The sequence below is a fragment of the Antechinus flavipes genome, chromosome 3 (genome assembly GCF_016432865.1).
Source record: "Antechinus flavipes isolate AdamAnt ecotype Samford, QLD, Australia chromosome 3, AdamAnt_v2, whole genome shotgun sequence".
Taxonomy (NCBI): Eukaryota; Metazoa; Chordata; class Mammalia; order Dasyuromorphia; family Dasyuridae; genus Antechinus; species Antechinus flavipes.
The window spans coordinates 579863593-579885530 of NC_067400.1; the positions used below are offsets into that span (position 1 = coordinate 579863593).

Genomic DNA, 21938 nt, shown 5'->3' on the forward strand with positions numbered 1-21938 from the left:
CCTAATATAGATTATTATTTATTTAAATATTGCCTATTAAATATAAAAATTGCCTAATTAATGCTTCTTGTTTGAGAGATAGCGACTGTGGTCCCTGACACAAGTCTGCTGGCTAAATCGGGAAGATCTCAGGATGATGTTACATAAACTTAGCTGCGACTGACCTTGTGACAGAGAGTCATCATCTCTCAGACTTTTTATCAGTATCTATGCCATGTGGTTTCAGGCCTGCAACATTCTCAAATGTGGCCCAAACCAGCTGAAAATGTAATTGGGAAATATTAAACCAAAGGTAGAAAAATACAGTAAAACAGATGATTTTAATGTGTGGTTTTCTAAGACAATATGCACACACAGGAATCCTTATGTATGGTTTAGTAGTAATTAGGATAAATGGAAAGCTTTACATTTGGATTAAACAAAAATCTGTGTCAGAAGTACAAGCTGTAATAGTGTGATATCTCAGAATCACAAACTTTCAGAACTGGAAGGACTTTTAGTGGCCATTAAGTCCACTTTATGTTTGGGGAAAAAAAAGCATTCCCACCTTAATATACCTAACACAGGGTCCTCCAGCCTCTGATTGCAGACCTCTAAAACAGGGGACTCCATTTCCTCCTGCAGCAGTCCAATCTATTTTCAGACATTCCCAATGGTTAAAAAGACCATCCTAATACCAAATAGAATAGGTGCTGATCTAGTTTTCCAGGTAACAGCCTTTTAAAATGCTAAAATGTCATTTCCTGGTGCCCCCACTCTCTCTCCCCACCAGCATTCTCTACTCTAGGTTAAATAGTCCTAGTTCTTTCAATCAATACCCAAATGGCAGAAGCTCAAGGCTCTTCAGCATTCTGACTATCCTCTAGACCAGGGGTCCTCAAACTTTTTAAATAGGGGCCAGTTCACTGTCCCTCGGACTGTTGGAGGGCCGGACTATAGTAAAAACAAAAACTTTGTTCTGTGGGCCTTTAAATAAAGAAACTTCATAGCTCTGGGAGAGGGGGATAAACATCCTCAGCTGCTGCATCTGGCCCACGGGCCGTAGTTTGAAAGATATTCTCACATTTATAAATATTTTCCCTGAGGTATGGCATCCAAAACCTAGTAGACCACTCTAGAAGTACTCTGACTAGGTCAGAATACAATGGGCCTATCAACAATAACAATAAAGGCTTGCATTTACGTAGCACTTTAAGATCTGCAAAGAATTTTACAAATATTATCTCATTTGAGTCTCTCACCAATTCTTTGAGGTAGATTTTCTTAATTCTCATTTTACAATTGGAGAAACTGAGGCAGATTTTAGTGACTTCCCCAGAGCCACAGTAAATATCTGAGGTTGGATTTGAATTCAGGTCTGCTGGGTGCTCTATCCATTGGGCAGTTGCCTTAACTCCTTATTCCCATGAATTTAAAGATCATTTTAGCTTTCTTGGCTACTATATCATGCCGTGGATTAATGCTGAGTTTGCAGAGCAACAAAACTCTCACATTAAAAAAACTCATTTTTTTGGCTGGTATATATAATAGTATTTTACTATGGTATGGTGCGGTAGACATGATTTCCTCAGGAGTGTCTCGGTATCCTCATCTGTAAAATGAGTTTAGATTGGGACTTGAGTCTTTTAGGTCCCTTCCAGTTGTTCCATCCTATATTCTAGGATTCTACTAACTGAACATTCTTCTCAGGGTTGTTGGGTTGGAATTAGTTTCTCCACTACGATATTCCCCTGACTTCTGCTACCCCCTAGTTATTTTCTCCTCTTTAGAGATTCCTCCCTTAGCCTTCTATTGATTTGTCACCACAACAAATACACCGTGTCAGGGCTGAAGACTAGTGACTAGCTCCCTAAAGGTGACACGCGGGCGGATTTGTGCTGGCTATTTTCCCCCTTCTTCTCTTGAGTCATAGGGATTAACAAAGCCCTTAATTAGTCATAAGCCCAGACTATTTCTGGCTCTTTAAAAAAAAAACCCAGAGATCTACAACGGTCTCTGTGGCTTTCTTCCCCAACTGCCACCTGTCAGGCAGGCAAGTCAGCCCAGCTGAAGCAGCAAGGTACCCTGGGAGAGGGACGGGAGCAGGTATTGGCCAAGTGACTCAACCTACCTCCCTTCAGATCCTGATGGAGAGAACCCAGCTGGTGCCAGCAGCCCAGCCCAGCCCACCCACCCTGCTTTTAGACAGTCCCCTGCAGCCATCAACCAGGGGAGGAAGCCCTGTGGGAAAAAGAGCCCGTTGACTAGTGACTGACCAACGGTCAGGAAAACCCGAGAGTTGCAGGGAGAGCTGTCTACCTCTGCTTCCACCTGGGAAGAAGGGGCCAGCCACGTCACCCAGGGCAAGCCAACAGGGCTCCCTAAGGGAGAGGCAGCCAGGGGAGCAGAAGCCATCACCTCTCCACCAGCACCTCCAACCATCACTGTGGAGAGACAGCTTCCTCAACAGCCACGGCAACGAGGAAAGAAATATTTTGCCAAAAGTTCTTGGCTCTGTCTGGCATCCTAGTGTCAGAAACGGAGATCGTTTTATCAATAAAAATTGCATGAAAGCAAAAGCCCTCAACCAATGTTCTGTATCCTAAGGGATCATGGAACCCTTCCAGCTGTCTTGAAGCTGAAATCTCCTATACAGTAGCTCCCATTAGAATGTAATCTAAATTGATTCAGACCAGTTCCAATGATCTTGTGATGAAGAGAGCCATTTATACCCAAAAAGAGAACTTTGGGGACTGCGTGCGAACCACAACATAGCATTTTACTCTTTTTGTTGTGTTTGCTTGCATTTTTTCTTTCTCGGTTTTTTTTTTTCCTTTTTGATCTGATTTTTCTTGTGCAGCAAGATAATTATATAAATATGTATGCATATATTGGATTTAACACATATTTTTAACATGTTTAACATATATTGGAGTATTTGCCATCTAGGGGAGAGGGTGAGGGGAAGGGAGGGAAAAATTTGGAACATAAAGTTTTGCAAGGATCAATGTTGAAAAATAAACCATGCATAGGTTTTGAAAATAAAAAGCTGTAATAAAAAATAATTAAAAAAAGAAATATAATCTAATTATCTTCTTTCCCTTTAGAATATAGTCTCTTTGGGAGTAGAGATTGTTTGACTTAACTATGTGTATACCTAGCACTTACATTGCCTAGCACAAAGTAAACCCTTCATAAATAGTTTTCATTTTTTCTTTCTTTCTTTCATTCAGTTTATCACACATGGCACTTGCCATTGAAACAAACTGCCAAGAAACCAAAGCTACACGTAAACATTATTGCCTGGAATCTGCTGATGGTAGGGGTGCTTCTCTGGGGTCCTTGTCTGTAACCTGGGAATAATTCTGGTGCTCTCCTACTTCCCTACCTCTTAACAGGACTGTTATGAAGAAAGTCTTTTGCTTTGCCTACAGAAAAATGATCTAGGATTGTTGTTATTAGAGGGCTTGGGTTGTAACATCATCAGAAGTTTTCAGAATTGATCTACTTGTTAGCCAGAAGGATTTTTTCCTAAGTACTCAGTCTGACCCCACCTATAGGCAGGATCCCGAATCTCAAAAGGTCCTTCATCAATCTGATTCAATATCCCAACTTGAAAAGGAATCCTTTTGGTGATATTTCCGCATAATACTCATCTAGCCTTTGCTTGGATATTCCCAGTGAAAAAGAACTCACCACTTGCTGAGGCTATCCATGCCATTATGGATAAGCTCCAACTAAAAAAGATTTTTTTAAGATTATATATATATACATCTATTTGTTACATTTTCATCTGAGTCATGTTGGGAGAGAAAAATCAGAACAAAAGGGGGAAACTACAAGAAAGAAAAAAAAACTGAAAATAGTGTGCATTGGTCCAATTCAGTCTCTGGATGCAGATGGCATTTGCCACTCAAAGTTTATTAGGATTGCCGTGGATCACTGAATTTCCAAAAGAACCAAGTCTATCATAGTTAATCTTCACACAATCTTGTTGTTATTTGTACAATGTTTTCCTGGTTCTGCTGCTTCACTCAGCATTAGTTCATATAAATCTTTCCAGGCTTTTCTAAAATCACCTGTCCATCATTTTTTATAGAATTATAAAATCCCACTGCTTTCATAGACCATAACTTATTCAGCCATTCTTCAGCTGATGGCCATCCACTCAGTTTCCAGCTCCTTACTATTACAGAAAGAGCTGCTACAAACACTTTGGCACATGTGGAGGGGTTCTTTCCCCTCTTTTATGATCTCTTTGGGATATAAACCCAGGGGAGACTCTGATGAGCTCCAATTTTTAGGGAGTTTCCACTCCCATGAGCCCAAACCTGACTCTTCAAATCCCATCTGGTTCAGAAAGTGAAAACGACACGTTTCAGTCTGTATTCAGACAATATCAGTTCTTTCTCTGGAAGCAGAGCGTCTGCTTCCCATCACGAGTCCTTTGGAGACTGTCTTTGCTCACTGTGTTGCTGAGAAGAGCTAAGTCTATCAAAGTTGATCATGGCCCAATGTTACTCTTACTATGTACAACAATCTCCTGGTTCTGCTCACTTTGCATCAGTTCTGCTACTTCTCAATTTTCTTTTTGTCTTCCCTTAAGATGACTTTCAATTCATTCTGTCTGTAGCTTATTTGTGCATAGTTAGTTGACTATTGTCCCTCCTCCATTATAGTGTGAGTTCCTTAAGAGTAAGGACCATATTTCAATATTATTTGTATCTCCATTATTCAGCCCAGGATTTGGCACATAGTAGGTGCTTAATAAATGTTTCTTGGGACCCGATTCGCTACTATGCTTCTATTAATGTAGTTTATGATCATCTTAGCTTTTTTGGCTAAAGCAGTTATCTTGCTAGCCCCATCTAGCCTATTTTCCCCTTTTAAGTGTTTTTATTAATACTCCTCCTCCCTTTTTAATGTTACTATCAGTCTCTTCCCCAGCCCCCTCCATCTTCCTTTGTAACAAAGAAATACATGTGACTGAAACATGACTGAAAATGACTATCTTTATCCCAAGCAGGGGCGGCCTGACTGAGGGAGGGGAGAAGGCTGCTCCCAAAGGCCGGACTCTCCAGCTCCGGGGCAGGAACCAAAGCCCCACGGGGCTCTCCCACAGGGCGGTCCCTAGCCCTACTGCCGTGGTCTTAGCGCTTAGCGCCACCTAGTGGCTGATACCTGGTGCATTGATGGAGATCAGAATGATTGAAGTAGAGAAGAGAAGGAGGGAGGGAAAGAAAAGACAGGAAGAAGGAAGGAGGGAGGAGAATTGTGGAAGAGAGAGAAGAAAACAGGAGATGAGTGAGGATGACAAGGAAGATATTAAATGTTTTAGTTCAGAAAAATCTAAAAAAAAAATTTCCATGAGCATTTATTAAGTGCCTACTATATACTCTTCATTGCACAAGACTTCATCACTTGTCCAACTACCTTCATGTCCCATGCTTAGCTTTCACGGCTTTCCTCCTCTTAACCAGCCTTACCTCTGAGATGATCGCCTCCTGTATGTCTTTTTTTGAGCAGAATCCTTTTCGTGTTGTTCTTCTATTAGCTTGTGAATCCCTGGAGAACAAGGATTATTTTTGCCAATCTGCCTTGGGAGATGCAGGAGTTCCTTATAAAAATGAAATAAGGACGTGGATCTTCTCAACAATGAGGTGATTCAGGCCAATTCCAAGAAACTTGTGATGGAGAGAGCCATCTGCATCCAGAAGGAGGATTATAGGACTGAATGTGAATCACAACTATGTGCTTTCACCTTTTTTGTTGTTTGCTTGCTTTCCCCCCTCATTTCCTCCCTTTTTGATCTGATTTTTCTTGTGCAACTGACAAATGTGGAAATATGTATAGAAGAACTGCACATGTTTAACATATATTGGATGACTTGCTGTCTAGGGAGGGAGGAAGGGAGGGAAAAAATTTGGGATACAAGGTTTTGCAAAGGTGAATGTTGAAAACTATCTTTGCATGTATTTTGAAAATGAAAAGCTAACACCCAGGGAAAGAACTCTGGAAGATGACTATGAATTACTACATAGAATTCCCAATCCCTCTATTTTTGTCTGCCTGCAATCTTGACTTCCTTCACAGGCTAATTGTACACTATTTCAAAGTCTGACTCTTTTTATACAGCAAAATAACTATTTGGCCATGTATAGTTATTTAGTATTTAACTTATACCTTAATATATTTAACATGTATTGGTTAATCTGCCATCTGGGGGAAGGGGTGGGGGGGAAGGAGGGGAAAAGTTCGAACAAAAGGATTTGCATCTGTCAATGCTGAAAAATTACCTATGTATATATCTTGTAAATAAAAAGCTATAATAATAAAAAAAAGAAAATGAAAAGCTATTATTTAAAAAATAAAAGAGCAAAAAAATGAAATCATATCTCTGATATAAAAATAAATCCAATAAAACACTTGCTTTGTCTCATCTGTCAGTTCTTTCTCCTGCTATGTCCCCCACATTCTTTCCTGGTCAATCAGAGTTCCAGAGATCACTTAGTTCAACCCACTCATTTTGCAGAGAAACTGAGCCCTAGAGAAGGATCACATAACTGTGGTTTGAACTTAGGGTCTTTGGCTCCAAATCAGGACTTTTCCTCCAGTGCCACGTACTTCTCTGGTGCCTATTTTCAGTGGCAACATGAAGTCCTTTCCACCCACCATGCCTGTAAATAGTGAGTGCCTAATAAGTGTTCTTTGAATGTCATTTGTGCCACTGGTGGTCAAAACCAGACCCTCAGACATCCCCATGACTGTCCAGTGGAGCATGGGCCAGTGGGGTCAGACTCAAACAGAAGTGAGCCACTAATCCATGCACAAGGAACTCTCCTCCTGCTGGATTAGTTTTAAAATGTAATGTTTTAGTATATTTTTATTTATTTTCTTAAATATTTCCCAATTACGTTTTAATCTGGTTCTAGTTGCACTGAGGAATATGATGGAGGGCAGGAGGGCAAGGAAGAGGGAATCCTTCTTAGATCCTCAGCTCCCTCCACTTCAATATGGTAAAGATGAAGAAAGGAGGAAAAATGATCTTTTTGTCGGTTTGCTCCGCCCAAGGAAAATGACTATAAATCATATATCACAAAGCCTTTTCCTTCCAGGCAATTTGGGGGTTTGTACTTTCTGGACTCAGACCATGAACATGAGCTCAGGTCATTCCCTTTTTTTCTTGTCTCCCCATAGTACCTGACCCAGACAGGACTTGTGATTCAACTCCCCTTGAGTTCCCTTACAAGCAATGGTCCTTGCCTGTATTAGGGGAATCAGAATTAATGGAGTAAAAAAAAAAAAAAAAATGATAAAAGCCAAAATACTTTTCTTGGCATTTAACTCACCTGCCCAGAAGGCCATGATTCTGCCCTCCCTTCCCCATCCAGCCCTAGAGGAGCCTTCCCTTACTAAGACGGGTGGTCTGGTTTGCTTTGGTCCCTAGAGGCAGATACCACGATGCTGATTCAGGTCCCTGGGGATGAGGGCGCCGTAGGAAAGGCAGATTGTCTGGCTGTCTTGCAGAGGCGCAGGACCCAGTGTCCAGGGCCTGGGAACCCAGAACTTCTAATCCAACTCTTATCATTTCTGGAGACGAGGAATCTAAACTGAGATGAAGCGTCTTGGGTGACATAGGCTGTAAGCATCGGAGGTGAGATTTGAACCTGGGCCCTCTGACATTCACCATAATGCCTCCCAGACTGGTTACAAACTGATTCTCAGAACAAGGCTGGCCTAAAGGGAGGCTTTCCACACGTCACCCAGACTCCGGGTGGAGGGGAGGGGACCGAGAGCCAGAGCTTGGTCTCCATCACCTTGTCACCAACTCCACCATCACCCCCCCATTGCCTCTTGGACTGAAACCCTCCATTTGAGGAGCTCAGCTCCAGCTTCTCAGCTACCCTGCCCCCATACTGGATGCCTTCCTTCCTTGGTTATCCATATCCATCCCCTCTTTCAGCTTCCTTTTGTATCTTGTCTTCTCCATTAGACTGTAAACTCTTTAAGGGCAAGGACTGTCTTTCCTTTTTCTATTGTACCTTGGTGCTTAGCACAGCCTAGTAGCTATTGAACTGGACTCACAGTTTAAGCAGCTTTGTTCTACAAGCCCTGGAAGCTATGAAGGATACTGAGAAATGGAGCTTCCTTCTTGCAGCCTCAGTTTCTCCACTGCTAAATCATTTCTAAATTTTCCCCCAGTTCCTGCTTCTGTTATCAAGGCCTTTCTAGCTTTTAAAATCCTGATTCTAACTAAAAATCACCCATGCTGAAGGATGAGCCGTTCCCGCTGCTTTTGGGCTAGGAAGTAAATAACGTTCAGCTCCAAGATGAAGCCGGCTCACCTCCCATCCCAATTAAGTTAGCTGGGCTTGCTTTCTTTGGCTGTATGAGTCACAGCATTTGTGCCGAAATGACAACACAAGGCCCACTCTGCTTTGTCTACAACAGGGAGCTATAATTAGGAGAAGTCGACTTTGGAGGCAGCTTCGGTCACTGGCCTTCAGCTATGTTCCCATGGGCCTCCGCCTCTGCTCGGCTTCAATGTCCCCCCCCTTACAGAATGTTAGGATCTGCTAAGATCGCCTCAAAAACCTTCTAGGAAGATTTCTATCTAGGATATGTCTACCTACATCTATATGCACATACACACACACACACACACACACATGTGTGTGTGCACTTATGGAAAGAATGTTTTAGAATAAAGAAAGGCTTAAGTATAGCATGGGGAAGAGAAAACCAGGAAGATCCAGTCCAGCTGACAGACCAGCCACGATTCTGGGAAAGACAACAAACCCTTCAGCATCCCAAGTAATCGTCTCCCTAGAAGATGCAGACCAGCTGGTGGCCAATGGGGATTGCTCAGCTGGAAAAGTTCCTTATACTTGCATCTATCTATCTATTCTTTTAGATATATATTATTTCCTTAGAGTTTACCCTCTAGGGCCAAGAAACCTAATCCCTATTCTAATACTTTCAAAGATCTGAAACTTGCAGCCCTGTCCTTGGCATATACCCTTCTTCACACTGAAACCTGCTCAGCTGCCCCTTATATGGCACTCTCTTGTGACGAGGTGTTTATAGAAACATTTACATGTATGTGCATGAATGTGTAAATAGAAGACAGGCACATGTGTGAATACAGGCACACACGTCTATCCTATCCATCTATTATCTTAACCTATCAATCTATTCATCCCCCTTCTCTCTCCTCTACCTCCCTATCTCCCCATTATGAAGCACCTCTGGAGTGAGGGTTGCTGAGTCCTTTTCGGGGCTGTTCACCTCCCTTCAGTGTCCACCTGTCACACAACTCCCACTTATGGCTCCAAGAAGCTGCACCCTACACAGTGGCCACAGTCCAATTGGCTAAACCAGACTGAGGAAACCAACAGGCCTCAAACCCACTGGTGAGGGAGCCAGATGTCGGCTCCCAGTTCGTGGAGGCTTCCCCAGAATGGGCAAATGAGAACCATTTGTTCCAGTGGCCATTAAGGATCTGAACCAGGTGCTGTGGAGACTTGGTCAGACACCAAGATCATCTAACTGCATCCCAAGCTGTCACCAGCCATGCTTTCATTCTGCCCTTCAACTGCAATGACTTCTGGGAGGGAGGGCGAGGCTGATGACCTTGTGCAAGCCTACCTTCCTCAAATCCAATTCATGCAAGAGTCAAGACATTGCCCCCTAACTGTCCTCTTCAAAAAATGAAGGACTACTGAGGTACTCCGGCACTAGACTGGCTGTCTTCTGGATGTTCTCCAGCTCTCCCCCCACCCATCAATAACCCAGTACCCTGGCTGTCCTCTCCACACGAGTCTCACCACCTGACTATCCTGCCCCATCCTGCCCCATCCCTGCCACATGGCTAAGATCACACTCGCTTTCTTGGCTGAGTCATCCTGTTCAGCTATAATGGAGTCCATTAAAAACCTTGGATCTTTTTTGGAGATTTGCATGTTCCAGCACAGCTTGGGTTTGGGGTTTTTTGGGTGGTGGTGTTGGTGCATCCAGATCACAACAGCCCATAAATATACTTCCTAAAGGCAGTCCCCAAACTGGATTAAGACATACTTGGGAAATATTTAACAAAAATGTAGCATAGACATTGAGGTTTTCTGAGTCAATCTGTGACTACAGAGAGCTGTTTCCACATGACACCACTGTTGGAGGATCTGGCTCCTGGTGCTGGTCCTAATTCTTCCACTTACTGCCTCAGCGTCCCAATGAGGTTGGATTAGTTGATTCTCAAGCTCTATTGTTTCAGGCTGCCATTCTAAGTGATACTTCTGTCACAATAACCCCTGACTTCTCCCACCTATTTCCCCACTTAGATACCTTTATTTACCCTCGATCTCCTACTCCAACAGAAGTTCTCATGTCAGGGGACTAGCAACTAGTGACTTCTTGGGCCAGATGCTGCCATATCACCCCCATCTCTCTGCTGCTAAAAGCTGCCACTCCCCACCTATGGTATTCAAAAAGGTTCCGTACCATTTCTTTGCAGGGGTCCTCAAACTACGGGGCAGCAACAAGACAGCAAAGTAGAGCCAGCAGGTGGTAGAGCCTTGAGTAGAAACAGAATAGCCAAGCTCATATTTGCTTATGATATTTGCTTAGATATATCTATCTAAGCACGGGCTTAGATGTGGCAGCTGAGGACAATTATTCCCCTCACCCAGGGCTATGAAGTTTCTTTATTTAAAGGCCCACAATACAAAGTTTTTGTTTTTATTATAGCCCTGCCCTCCAACAGTCTGAGGACAGTGAACTGGCCCTCCATTTAAAAGTTTGAGGACCCCTGCTTTAGAACACCAGCAAAGGGCTAAAAACAAATCTGGAGTTTTGTATACAAAAAACTTGGGGAAAACAGGTGACATACTTTACATAGCAAAGGTTCTGGTCTCAAACAGTAATGGGAACTGCTAAGCCACGCATGAAATATCCCTACAGGGCACAGGGTGAACTTAGAAAAATGCACGTTTGTGTTTGTTTTCTTGTTCTTTTATCTTGTAAGCTATTTCCCAATGACTTTTTTAACCTGGTTCAGGCCATATATAAAGATACCTCCATATCAGTCTCAGATCACACTGGATTCTTGAACTGAAGGCAGTTCAAGAAGAGAATTCCCGAGTCCAAGTGCAATGATGGCTACAGGCTGAGCCAAGCTTTCCAAATACAAAGACCTCAGATTCAGTAACCAGGCAAAAATAGGGTGCAATTTAACTCAGGCAGGACTGGGCTTTTCAGAATAAAAATTGTGATAGAATCCACACAAAACTGGCAGGCTGTGGGCCATGCATCTGGTAAGTCTTCACACTGAAAAAATAATTCCTGCTGTTTGGGACATTTGTGTCAACAATGATTGGGAACATTTTAAGCTAAAAGCCAGGGAAAACAAGTACTTTTTGCATTCTTGGGGAAATGCCCCACAGCATGTTTGTATTTGTATCTTAGGACTGTATTGCAATTTATCTTATAAAAAGCTTTTCCATGAGTTGTTTGACTTGCTGCCATAGGAAGAGGTACTTGAAAAAGGTAACTTGGTATTCAAATTCTTTTATAAAATGGTGAAGGGAGGTCTCAGGTTTTCTGGTTCTAAATGAAGGCCCCAGGCTGCCAAATCTCCAGTCCTAAGGAGTCCTGTTCAAGGTTTACTTTAACATGGAACAGAGCCAGAGAGAGCACCAGTGTCTGGAGATCCTTTCCCATCTTAACACTGTGATTAGGGAGGTGGGGCCCTCAGAGAGGGAGATGACCTGTACACTTACAATGGGTTGTAATCAAAAGCCATTTATACAAAGTGTTGGGAAAATGAAATCCAAGAGAAAACTAGCAGCACCCACCTAACTGCTCATGGGGTGGATCCTGGGGTACCACAGGCCTAACAAGCTCACAAAGCATGTTAACTTCCATCAGCACTTTTGTGGTCTGTGGGGATGCTAAATAGACTTACTGAGCAAATATGAGCTTGGCTGTTCCGTTTCTACTCAAGGCTCTACCACCTGCTGGCTGTCTACAATGCTGTCTTATTGCTGCCCTCTTGAAATCATTTCCTTCTGCTTGAAGAACCTCACTACATGGAACCATTGCTCATTTCTTCCTTACCCATCACTTCCATTAAGCTAATCTTGTATTTTACCTAGTATCAACCTATCTGTGTATCTGTTGACTTAATCACTAGAAAGTAAGCTCCACAGTGTGGAATTTGGGGGCTTGTCTGTTATATCGTGGGCATTCCCTTATTCTGAACCTTACCCAGACATTAACCACAATGTGGTCAGTCTTTCAAGCCCTCCTTTCAGGCTCTTCCTCACTCTCTCATTTCTAATAAAAGTGTGCTTGAGTCCTTCTGGAAGGAATGGGAAATTGTACAGAATGAAGATAAGCCAAAAACTGAGAATCCTCTCATTGCAAAGAAAAACTGTGTCACTATTGCTTTTCAGGCTGTCAACTTCAGACACAGCTAGTACATAGGCAAAATCTCTTGGGAAGGATCTGTTAAGCAAGAGCTGACCATGAAGCTCAGAAAGCTTCTTTCCCCATTCTCTGAAAAAAGCTCCAAGGAGCTGAAACAAGGGTATGTCAATTGGCAAGTGGGAATCATATAGTCTTTAAAAGCTTTTTCTAAATCATTTATATTTCAGTCAGAACACAAAGGACAAACGTTTTTAAATTTAGAAATTTATTCTGTTTAATCCACAAGCTTTATATAGCTTTATTTTAAAAAACAAACAAAAAAAAAAGACAAAAACAAAAAACAAAAAAAACAAAAAATAAAACAAAAAAAACAAAAACAAAAAAAAAATAAAATAAAATAAAACGGTGAAAACATGACAATATCCAAAATTGAGATCCTTCCACTTTTCAAAAGCAAGAGCTCTGAAAGTTCAGTCTACCAACTGGAAGAACGCTAACAAGACAAGAATGATGAATGGGGCAATGATGTCATTTCACAAACAGAATTGTATGTAACTGAAGGAACCTTTCTGGGGCATAACTGTCCTTACAAGCAAATGGGGGATGGGGTGGGGATAGGGGAACAAGACAGGAAAAAATGGAATTCCAGTGTTCCAAATCAACAAGTTACATCAGTGTAAGCCCACAGTGTCCTGGCAAATGACATGTGCTCATTTTCAGGACCATCCTAAGAGCTCTTATCTGGATTCACTTCAGCAGAGACGACAGCAACAGGAAAGTGTGCATTAAAAGCGCTTCTGTCGCCTTCTGGTGAACAGTGGTCTCTCTTCCGGGCAGCTTCAAGGTCAAAGCCTCATAACTTAAATGGGGGCCAAGAAGTGAACAAGAACTTAAAAGATAATCTCTGTGTACGGCCAGGGGTGGGAGAGGATTTAAAGGAAGCAGACGGTTGTCAGCTGTACTTAAACCCCTTTTAAAAAATTTTTTCCCCTTAAAAATGTTTCACTCTAAATGAAGTTATGTTGGCTGTCAATGAATGTCACTAGTACACTGTGGACACCTTTTGTAATGTAAATCCATGCCCTTTTGTTTTTACATGGTGAACCTCAACCTAGCAATTATGACAACAAATGTTATAGCCTAAAGCTCAAACACATTTTAGCAATTGTGAAATGGAATCTGAGTACAAACCCAATCAAATGTACATTATAACAAACAGCCCTATCTAGGACTGTGGGGACACTTGCGCCTTTCTCATCGACCTCAGCGCCTTTTCCCGAAGGTGTTTCTCTAGATCATCCAGGTTGTCTTCAGCTTCGCTCTCGGTCTCCTGCAGAGAAAAGATCCACATTTCACTTTTCCAAGAACTGACAAGCGGCTCTGAAGCTTTTAAAAGACCCTCTAGCACATCCTCAGCCCTACCTCTCACCCAAGTTTGAAGGCTCACATGACATGGAGGACCTTGTCCCCAGTCATATCATTGGACCTCAAGCTCTAAGTTCCTCCCAATCAAAGCAAAGTCCTTTATACTCCAGGACCTCTCAGGGGGCAAATACTGAATCTAGCTTCAATTCAAACTAAACTGAGTGGAACGCACTGTCAATGAAGTAACTAACTATAAAATACTGCATCTTACAGCAAAAATACATGCATTTTATTCTTTTATTCCATTTGTCTTTGCCTCAACCAGAGCTAACAGCTGAGTGCAATGCAATCAGATCCCGGGAATGGAAGGTCCTGAATCCATCTGAATCACACAGGAAAAATGTCACTGACTATACAGTATTACCAAGAGTGTGTGTTCTATTAATGACTTTTGTTATCCACCTTAAAGCAGAAGAAAATAACCTTTTCTGTGGCTTGGCTTTCCAAACAACAGGGAAAGAGTAGTAAGACAACAAGCAATTGAAGTGTGGCTTCAGAAAGTACCAAGTCCCCCTCACCATTCAAGAAGAATACACCCTTTCAATACCCAACACTTTCACAACCATCTTTTGCAAACAGATTATACTTTCAACAATTAGTTCTTTCACACATTACTACCAGATTAAACTCTTATAAGAGGGATAGTGGCCACAATCATGTTTTCCTCACCACTATCTGCTTAACTGTTGCCAACTTCTATATGAAGACTTATTTGTTAGAGCTGAGCCTGGAGACCCAAGTCTAAGATTTGCCCTTTTGTTCACAAAATTCATGTGGCTCCAGGGCCAAAAGTGACAGCAGAAAGAGGCTCTGGCCCAAGTGTTTGGAACCCTGGTGGCCCCCTCAGTGACCTTTACAACCTAGGGGCTAACTGCTCTGGACTTTTATCCCAATTCCTCATCTGATAAATGAGAGAGCTAGGCTGGAGAATGAATTCTAAGGTCTCTGGTTCTTCTGTGCACTGTATCAGAGGATCGATTTATCTTACCCATCTAGAAACACTAATGCTCCTGAAAGAAAAGGGGACCCAATGATACTGAGTGAATGAAAGAGTAGAAGTTCCCCACATATCTGGAAAACAATCTACCTTCTTAATTTGGGGGTGGAATGAGGGAGAAAATTTTTCTTAATAGAAGACTTGCTTCTGACCTCAGCACAAAGAGGCAGCAAAGTAACTCCATGATCCAGCTGCAGTGCTCACAATACCTTTTTGGGCTCTGTCTCTGCTTCAGGCTCTTCCTGGGCTGATGTGGTGGTGGATGCTACGGCAGCAGCGGCGGCAGCTGCCGCCTTCTCCTTCTTATGTTTTTTGTGTTTTTTGTGCTTCTTGTCCTTTTTGTGTTTCTTGTCCTTCTTTTTCTTCTTTTTCTTCCCACCACCCTCCTGGTCTGAATTCTGTAAAATCATGAAAAAAAAGCAGTTGCACCAATTATCCTCAGTGGCCTCATCAGAACTGATGCTGGAAATACAAGCTTGATCTCCAAAGCTGTCTTGGGGAAGTCTAAGAAATCACCAGCCATGGACAGGATACAGGGAGACCAATGTCCACATTAGTTTTCATTCACATTTGCTTCACGAGTTGACAGGACTTGGAATTCAGACTTTAAAAGCCATCTACATCAATTCCATCACTTTACAAAGAAGGAAACAGAGACCCAGAGATGAAAGAGGCTTGCCTGTCCCAGTCAGAGACAGACTTTGTTCTATAGCACTTGATTAAACATACTGTTCTTTTCATTCTGCCTACAGGATTCTGCCTGAGTTTTATCGAGATAACTGCCTCCATTTGTATTCCCTTCCTGCCTGGTGATTCATCTTCTCCTTAGGAAGTCTGACCCTCTCTTCTTCCTTCTGCCTCCAGAGCAAATTTCCCAAAGCTCCATCTATGCTATGGCTTCCCCTATTACTCCCCTCTGACTTTCTCTAAAAAACTGATTTATCTGAGTCCTTCCAGACCTAATTTCCAAGTATCTATGGGATTATCTGGAAAAGTTCTTAAAAACTACCTTGTACCTGAGACTGAAGTCATCTTCTGTCCCCATGCCCCACATTGAAACTCCCCATTTCTGCTTAAACTACTACCATTCTTTCAAAGCTGCAAATTTTTCATTTAGAATGTTCTACATATTTCTATGAAAACATGTACAAAACAAATTCTCCAAGCCAACATATACAGAACCATAAAGAATCAACCATTTTTCTAGTATTTTTCCTTGATAGAGCATTTTTGGTTAGCTTCTCTAAAATTTCATCCCACGTTTTGTAAAAACAAAACCTCACCAGATGGCAATAAAGAATAAAAACTAGTTTGGAGTTTTATTTTAAAACAAATCCAAAGTGCAAAATTTAGGCATGTAGGGAACAAAACTTCGCTCATAGGAAGACTAAGAATAAAATTCACATTCAACTATGTTTAATGACTTTGAATTCAAAGTCCAAGTTAATTTAGTAGAATGGATTACTTAACTTGCAACAACTTCCTTTCTTCTAACTTCTGAATTACTGTTCTATAATTAATACTGCTCTTACCTTTCCTAGTATAAAATGCATCATTACCATCAAAAAAAATTTGAGCCCTCCTCCAGTATAGGAAGCACTATATAAGAGAACACAATGATTTTAGTTGTTCCCTTTTCCCTGTCTCTACAGCACATACATCACTCAAATATTCAATTTGGAGTTGTAATCCAAAACATTCCAATGAACAAAATGTCTTGAAAAAAACACTAAGTATCTGGTTTATGACAAACTAAAGGTTTAGGACAAATGCTCAATGACAGAATCTGTCTGTGGGCCAATAAATCTACTAATCTTCAATCTAGTTAAGCAATAGTGAAATGCTTCCAACAAAACACAAGCATTCTAGAAACCCTTATCTGTGAAATTTAAGAGTGAAAATGTCAATGATTTAAAAGATCAAATATGAAAAAAGATGACTAACATGACATTTCCCATTCATATAATCGTTGTGATTGTTTTCAGTGTTTTTCCTCATTTAGATCTGTGACTGGTATAAGAGATATACTGAGGTATGCCCTCATCCCACTCCCAAAGCACATTAGGGAGAAGCAAATGAAAAGTGAAAAAGCCTGCCCCTGGTCATCCAGCTGGCCCAGGGTAGAGACCAGTCTGAGCACAGACCTTCTGCTTCTCCCACTCTGGAGGCGCCTTTTTATGCATTTCATTCTCTTCACTGCAGCTCTTTCCCTAGTCACCCAGCTTTGAAGACTCCTTGACATTTTTTTGCCATCCCCATTCACTGTAACCTATTGCAAAATTTTCTCACGGGACCTCAGGAACAAGTCAGCCTGTTCATTTCCTTGCAGAAGTGATCAGTTGACCCTATTTCCCAATAGTGGTCTTGCGCTCCCAGTTTTCCAGTACCTAAGAACAGACCTGGACTTAAGTTTGTAAGAGATCTATATCCGAGCTAACCCAAAAATGCCATCCCTCCAACTCGGGCACAATCTTCTCAGATTAAAGGAATCTCTTACTCAGATGTTCTAGTCTGTTCTTTGCATCCATCACAGATATGTGTTTACTTTTCTTCTCCCTTTATCTGGGTACCCCCAATACTAACATGATGCCTTGCAAAGTAGTCTTTAATAATTATTTGATGACTTAAATCAAACTGAATTATATAAATCTTATTACCCTTTTAACAGAAGGCATAGATAGCATCTGATTTATTTTTCTCTCACATGTCCTGCACCAAGTACTATGCAGAACATTTACTAAATAGCTGTTGCTGAATGATAGAAGAGACATTCCTACCCTGGCAGGGGATGGGCTTGGCGTGGGGCTTTTAGCCTTCTTGACAGGTGCTGCTGGCGACCAGTTCGTGGATGGGGATTGAGACTGGGTGGGGGATGGAGGTGCTTGGTGTTTCTTAGCTGCTGGCTCAGGAGATCTGGAGGCAGATCTGGAGGATGAGACCCTTCTTACAGACTGGGGACTTGGTGAGGCAGCCCTGGAAACAAGAAAAAAATTAGTCCCCTAAACATATGTCAATTCACATTTAAATATCCTAATCAAATTTTGTTGCCTAATTTTGATTCTCCATTGAGTGGGAAAGCAAAGATTAAAAAAATCTTTATGTATACAACTTTCTTTATGTATACAACTTACCAGTCTCTTAAACTGTTCCTTCATATTACATGCACCAGGCCACTTTTACCATAGTACAAAGACCAACAAGACGCAGGAAAGTAGTAATATGACCACCTCTGAAGGGGCAAAGACAATGCCAATCACTTGGAGTTCAAAAATTGTTTATACCCCTAGGTGGAAAGGTGCTACAGAAATCAAAGGATTTCTTACTCAAAGGAGTATCTGATCACAAAAGTTGACTAAAACAAGCTAATGATATCAATCTAGATTCCTCCTTGGGGATTAGAAAAAAGCAAATTCAAAGAACTTTATTATTTCTCAACTGATATGCTTTTCTTTTTTCTCCGAGAATCCTTTCCAGTTAACAGGAACAACATAGGATATCCACAATCAAGATTTTGGAAGGATTCCATTAGATATAAAGTCTTAGCTTCTTGAAAACTAAAAAGACTGTGAAAATGTTTCAAATGGTTTGTATTTCTATTATTTTCTGACATACTTAGACAGCTCTTTAACACTTCAATAAGGCCCTGATTTTACCAGTTCTAGAGAGATGGGGATGCCCTTCTTTCTAAGTTGCTACATCTTAAAAAAATTAAAAAACAAAACAAAAATACAGCAGTCAAGGTCCAGTTGCTGAATCTTTCTGTTTTACTAATACTAGGTCAGTCCTTCCATCTCAAAGGAGGTCCACTATCCACAGATAAGGTCTCTCCAACATCATGATCCTTGTGTTCTTACATTGAGCCTCTGAAGGCTGAGGGCTTGCTGTTAAGCTTCAATGAGGCAGCCAATAAATAACTTAAATATGCTTACAACAAACCCAAAGGAGCATATGCTGTAAGGGTAGAAGGGATTCCGAGTTTAAATCCAAGGACCTCATTTTATAGATAGGGAAATGGATGCCCAGTTTTGCCTATGGTTCCATGAGCAGAGACAGAAACCTGGGATTCCTGTACAGCTCTTTGGATTCGAAGGTCAACATTCTTCTTACTCTACCAGCATCTCCAATGCTTACATAGCATTTTAAAGCTCTTTTTATCATTATTAATATTACTTTATATTTATTAAAAAATATATTTAATATCTATTTTAATCTCTACTGTCTACCTCCATCTAATATTTCTTCTAATAATAATAATGTCCTCTTAGAGTAAAACGGCATTTTAAACTTCTACATGGAGCCAGAATAGAAGTCAAACCCACCTCATACAACTAGCAAAGACAGAGCTTTTCACAAAATGACAATTTTCTAATAAAAAAACAGAATGGGTGGTGGCCATGTATTCATTCAACCAAAGACTATATTAATACTCATCAGATGGAAAGAACCTTGAATGACATTTCTATTTCAGGGTGGGGTAAATTAATCCCCTTTAATAAAATTTGTTGACAAAGTTAAAAATTTAACAATTCTAAAAGCACCCACTTTTTTGCTTTTCTGGGCTCTGGGGTTCTGGAGACTCTCCTGATAGGCCTAGTGCTTGGTGATGGGGACTGCCTTCTTTGGGGTGAAGATGAAGCTCCTCTTCGGAGTGGGGTAGGACTTGCAGAGGTATGAGGAACTCGAGGCCGTGGTGAAGGTGAATGCCGTTTGTTTGGTAGAGGAGACCGGGTTTCTCGGGTGGATCGGCTAGGGGGGGACCCTTTCCTATGCTTAGAAGATAAGGAAGGGGAACGTCTCTTTGTAACAGGGGAACTTCTTGGCTTCGGAGGTGGAGAATGGGAGACCCGTCGCTTTGGGGGAGGCGAAGGTGATGCCCTTCGCTTGGGAGGTGGTGGTGGGGAAGCCGTTCTTCTCTTAGGAGGCGGGGAAGGAGAGTATCTTCTCTGTATTGGAGGAGAATATCTTCTTGGAGAAGGTGAACGTCGACGTGGGGGAGGAGAAGGAGTCCTAGAACAAATATATAGACACGAAGAGAAAAACTACATCAGGGGAATCAATCACAAAGAAAATCTAGACAGAAGACATGTAGTTTATATCTGCTATTGGCTCTCAAAGAGCCAGGTTTGGATTTCAAAAATTTCATGCTAGCCAAAAAGTATCTGAGGAGTCATTTTCTAGAAAATTCTGACTTGGCCAAAATAGAGGGTCCTCAAGTAACATAGAGATTTCAAATTCTCATAAAAAATCATCTAGGATAGATTAGGATTATAGCGCTAAAAGTTACCTTTGAAGACAACAGCTCAATAGCCTCACTTTATAGTTAAGGAAATTAAACATATTCAACACAAACTATCATGAATAAAATTTTCTTTTTAAGATGATTCAGAAGGCCCTCTACAATCTTGGGATCTACTTCTTAGTAATTAGTAACAACTTAATCTTATTATACAGGAATTCTAAGATATAAAAGACGTAGAAATTAGTTTAGCATAAATGATATTACTTTTTAGAGATCAAAGGAACCTTAGAAATCACCTTATTGAACCCATCACTGGAAACAGAGGCCCACAGAAAAGAGACTTATCTAACAACACATCTAGTTGGTGGCAAAACCAAACCAGAATTCAGGTTCCTTACATTCAGGATCAATACTCTTTGAGTTATATTCCCATAATCCAAGTAGAATGAAGACCACCCCTCTCCCTGCAATCCCATCCCTTCATACATCACCATCAAACTTTCTAGTTTACTTCTAGATAAATAATTCTTAAAATGCTTTTTTTCTCCTTTCATCTTCCTGGGTGCAAAAAGCTAATCCCATACTGAAACTAATATTCAATTGTAATTAACATATAAAATTCAGGGTCAAACCCCAGTACTCTCAATCTATCAGAAATCTCAGTCTGTTGTATGCCAGACCATTCATGTCATGTCAGCAACAGAAATACACTTCCTCTCTAAGCAGAAGCCATTAATCCCACCTCCCCACAACCCTTAGAGCATACCTGCGCCGTGGTGGTGGAGGTGGTGGTGTGGGAGACCGCCGCCGCCGGGGTGGAGGGGCCGGAGATGGGGAACGTCGTCGTCTAGCCGGTGGAGGTGACGGACTTCTTCTCCGCCTACTACTAAACCAAAAGAAAAAGCACTATTAACTGTGGCTTCTGTAGGTGCTAGAGTCAACTGTAATAACAATTTGTCAAGTAATATAGAAATCTGAAAAAGTTTCATGTATGTCCCAGCAGAATACCAGGGATGGAGCCAAGGCCTGGTTTTAGTTCCAACTCAGCCATTCACTAGTTGAACAATTTCATGGCTTTGGGCCTCACTTTCTTTACCAGAAAAGAGAAGGGAATCAAACTAAACAAGTGACAGGGTTCATGGTTTATTTAATTTCTAAATGTCAAAGATGCTACACAAGAAACCTTGAAAGTTATGGTCTGAATATTATACTAAGGCTTTTTCTCTTTTGAACCTGACATTATCTTAGTTCAAGTTGTAGTATGTATGTGTAAAAATGAAACCAACTTAATTTAATACAAGTTTTTTTTTTTTTTTTAAAACAAGAAACAAACCAAGTATCCTGAATAATTTCGCATTGTGAACCACATGTAAAAACATGATTATGCCCCAGATGCTGCTTGGGAAGGTTAAGAAGACTAGGTTAACTTGGCAGTCATAACAAATGCTAAAGGTCACCAGCTCCTGACTGCCATCTGCCAAAGAGGATTACTCTCCTTAGTCAGACATCTATTTGGCAAGTGTCCACTGGAATCCGTGTTTAGATTGGGTCTGTCACCTTAACTAAATGGGCTCCCTAATACAAAGGCAAAGAGAATTATCACTGATACAAATAAAATTTGAAGACTGCATTACTGCTTTAATCCAGCCTGGGGTGTGGAAGTATTAATGCTTCAAGTCAGAAAAATTGTTAAGACTCTATTTACAGAAGACCACTTGATTTGGAGCCTTGCTCAGTTTTCTCACCTGCAAAATGCATACTGCCTGCTTCACAAGGTGGTAGAGGAGCAAGTCAAATAGTATTTATAAAGTGTTCCATAACCTAAAAATTTTGGATTGGACCCAAGATTTCATTGATATAAGAAAATTCCCTATA

The 21938-nt window shown here is 41.2% G+C and overlaps 1 protein-coding gene across 14 annotated transcripts in view; it reads right to left on the reverse strand.

Annotated features, from left to right (window-relative positions):
* Nucleotides 1-12650: 12650 nt before the first annotated feature.
* Nucleotides 12651-21938, reverse strand: part of SRRM1 (serine and arginine repetitive matrix 1) — a 36810-nt gene continuing 27522 nt past the window's right edge. For 11 of the 14 annotated variants that reach the window (XM_051988195.1, XM_051988197.1, XM_051988202.1 and 8 more), the window contains 5 exons: nt 20830-20949; nt 19367-19831; nt 17602-17797; nt 15034-15222; nt 12651-13732 (listed from right to left, as the gene is read on the reverse strand). In XM_051988195.1, the coding sequence (XP_051844155.1) occupies nt 13628-13732; nt 15034-15222; nt 17602-17797; nt 19367-19831; nt 20830-20949 (1075 nt within the window). In that variant the 3' untranslated portion in view covers nt 12651-13627. The remainder of the gene's footprint in view (nt 13733-15033; nt 15223-17601; nt 17798-19366; nt 19832-20829; nt 20950-21938) is intronic. The other 3 variants (XM_051988203.1, XM_051988200.1, XM_051988191.1) reach the window with 1 other exon arrangement.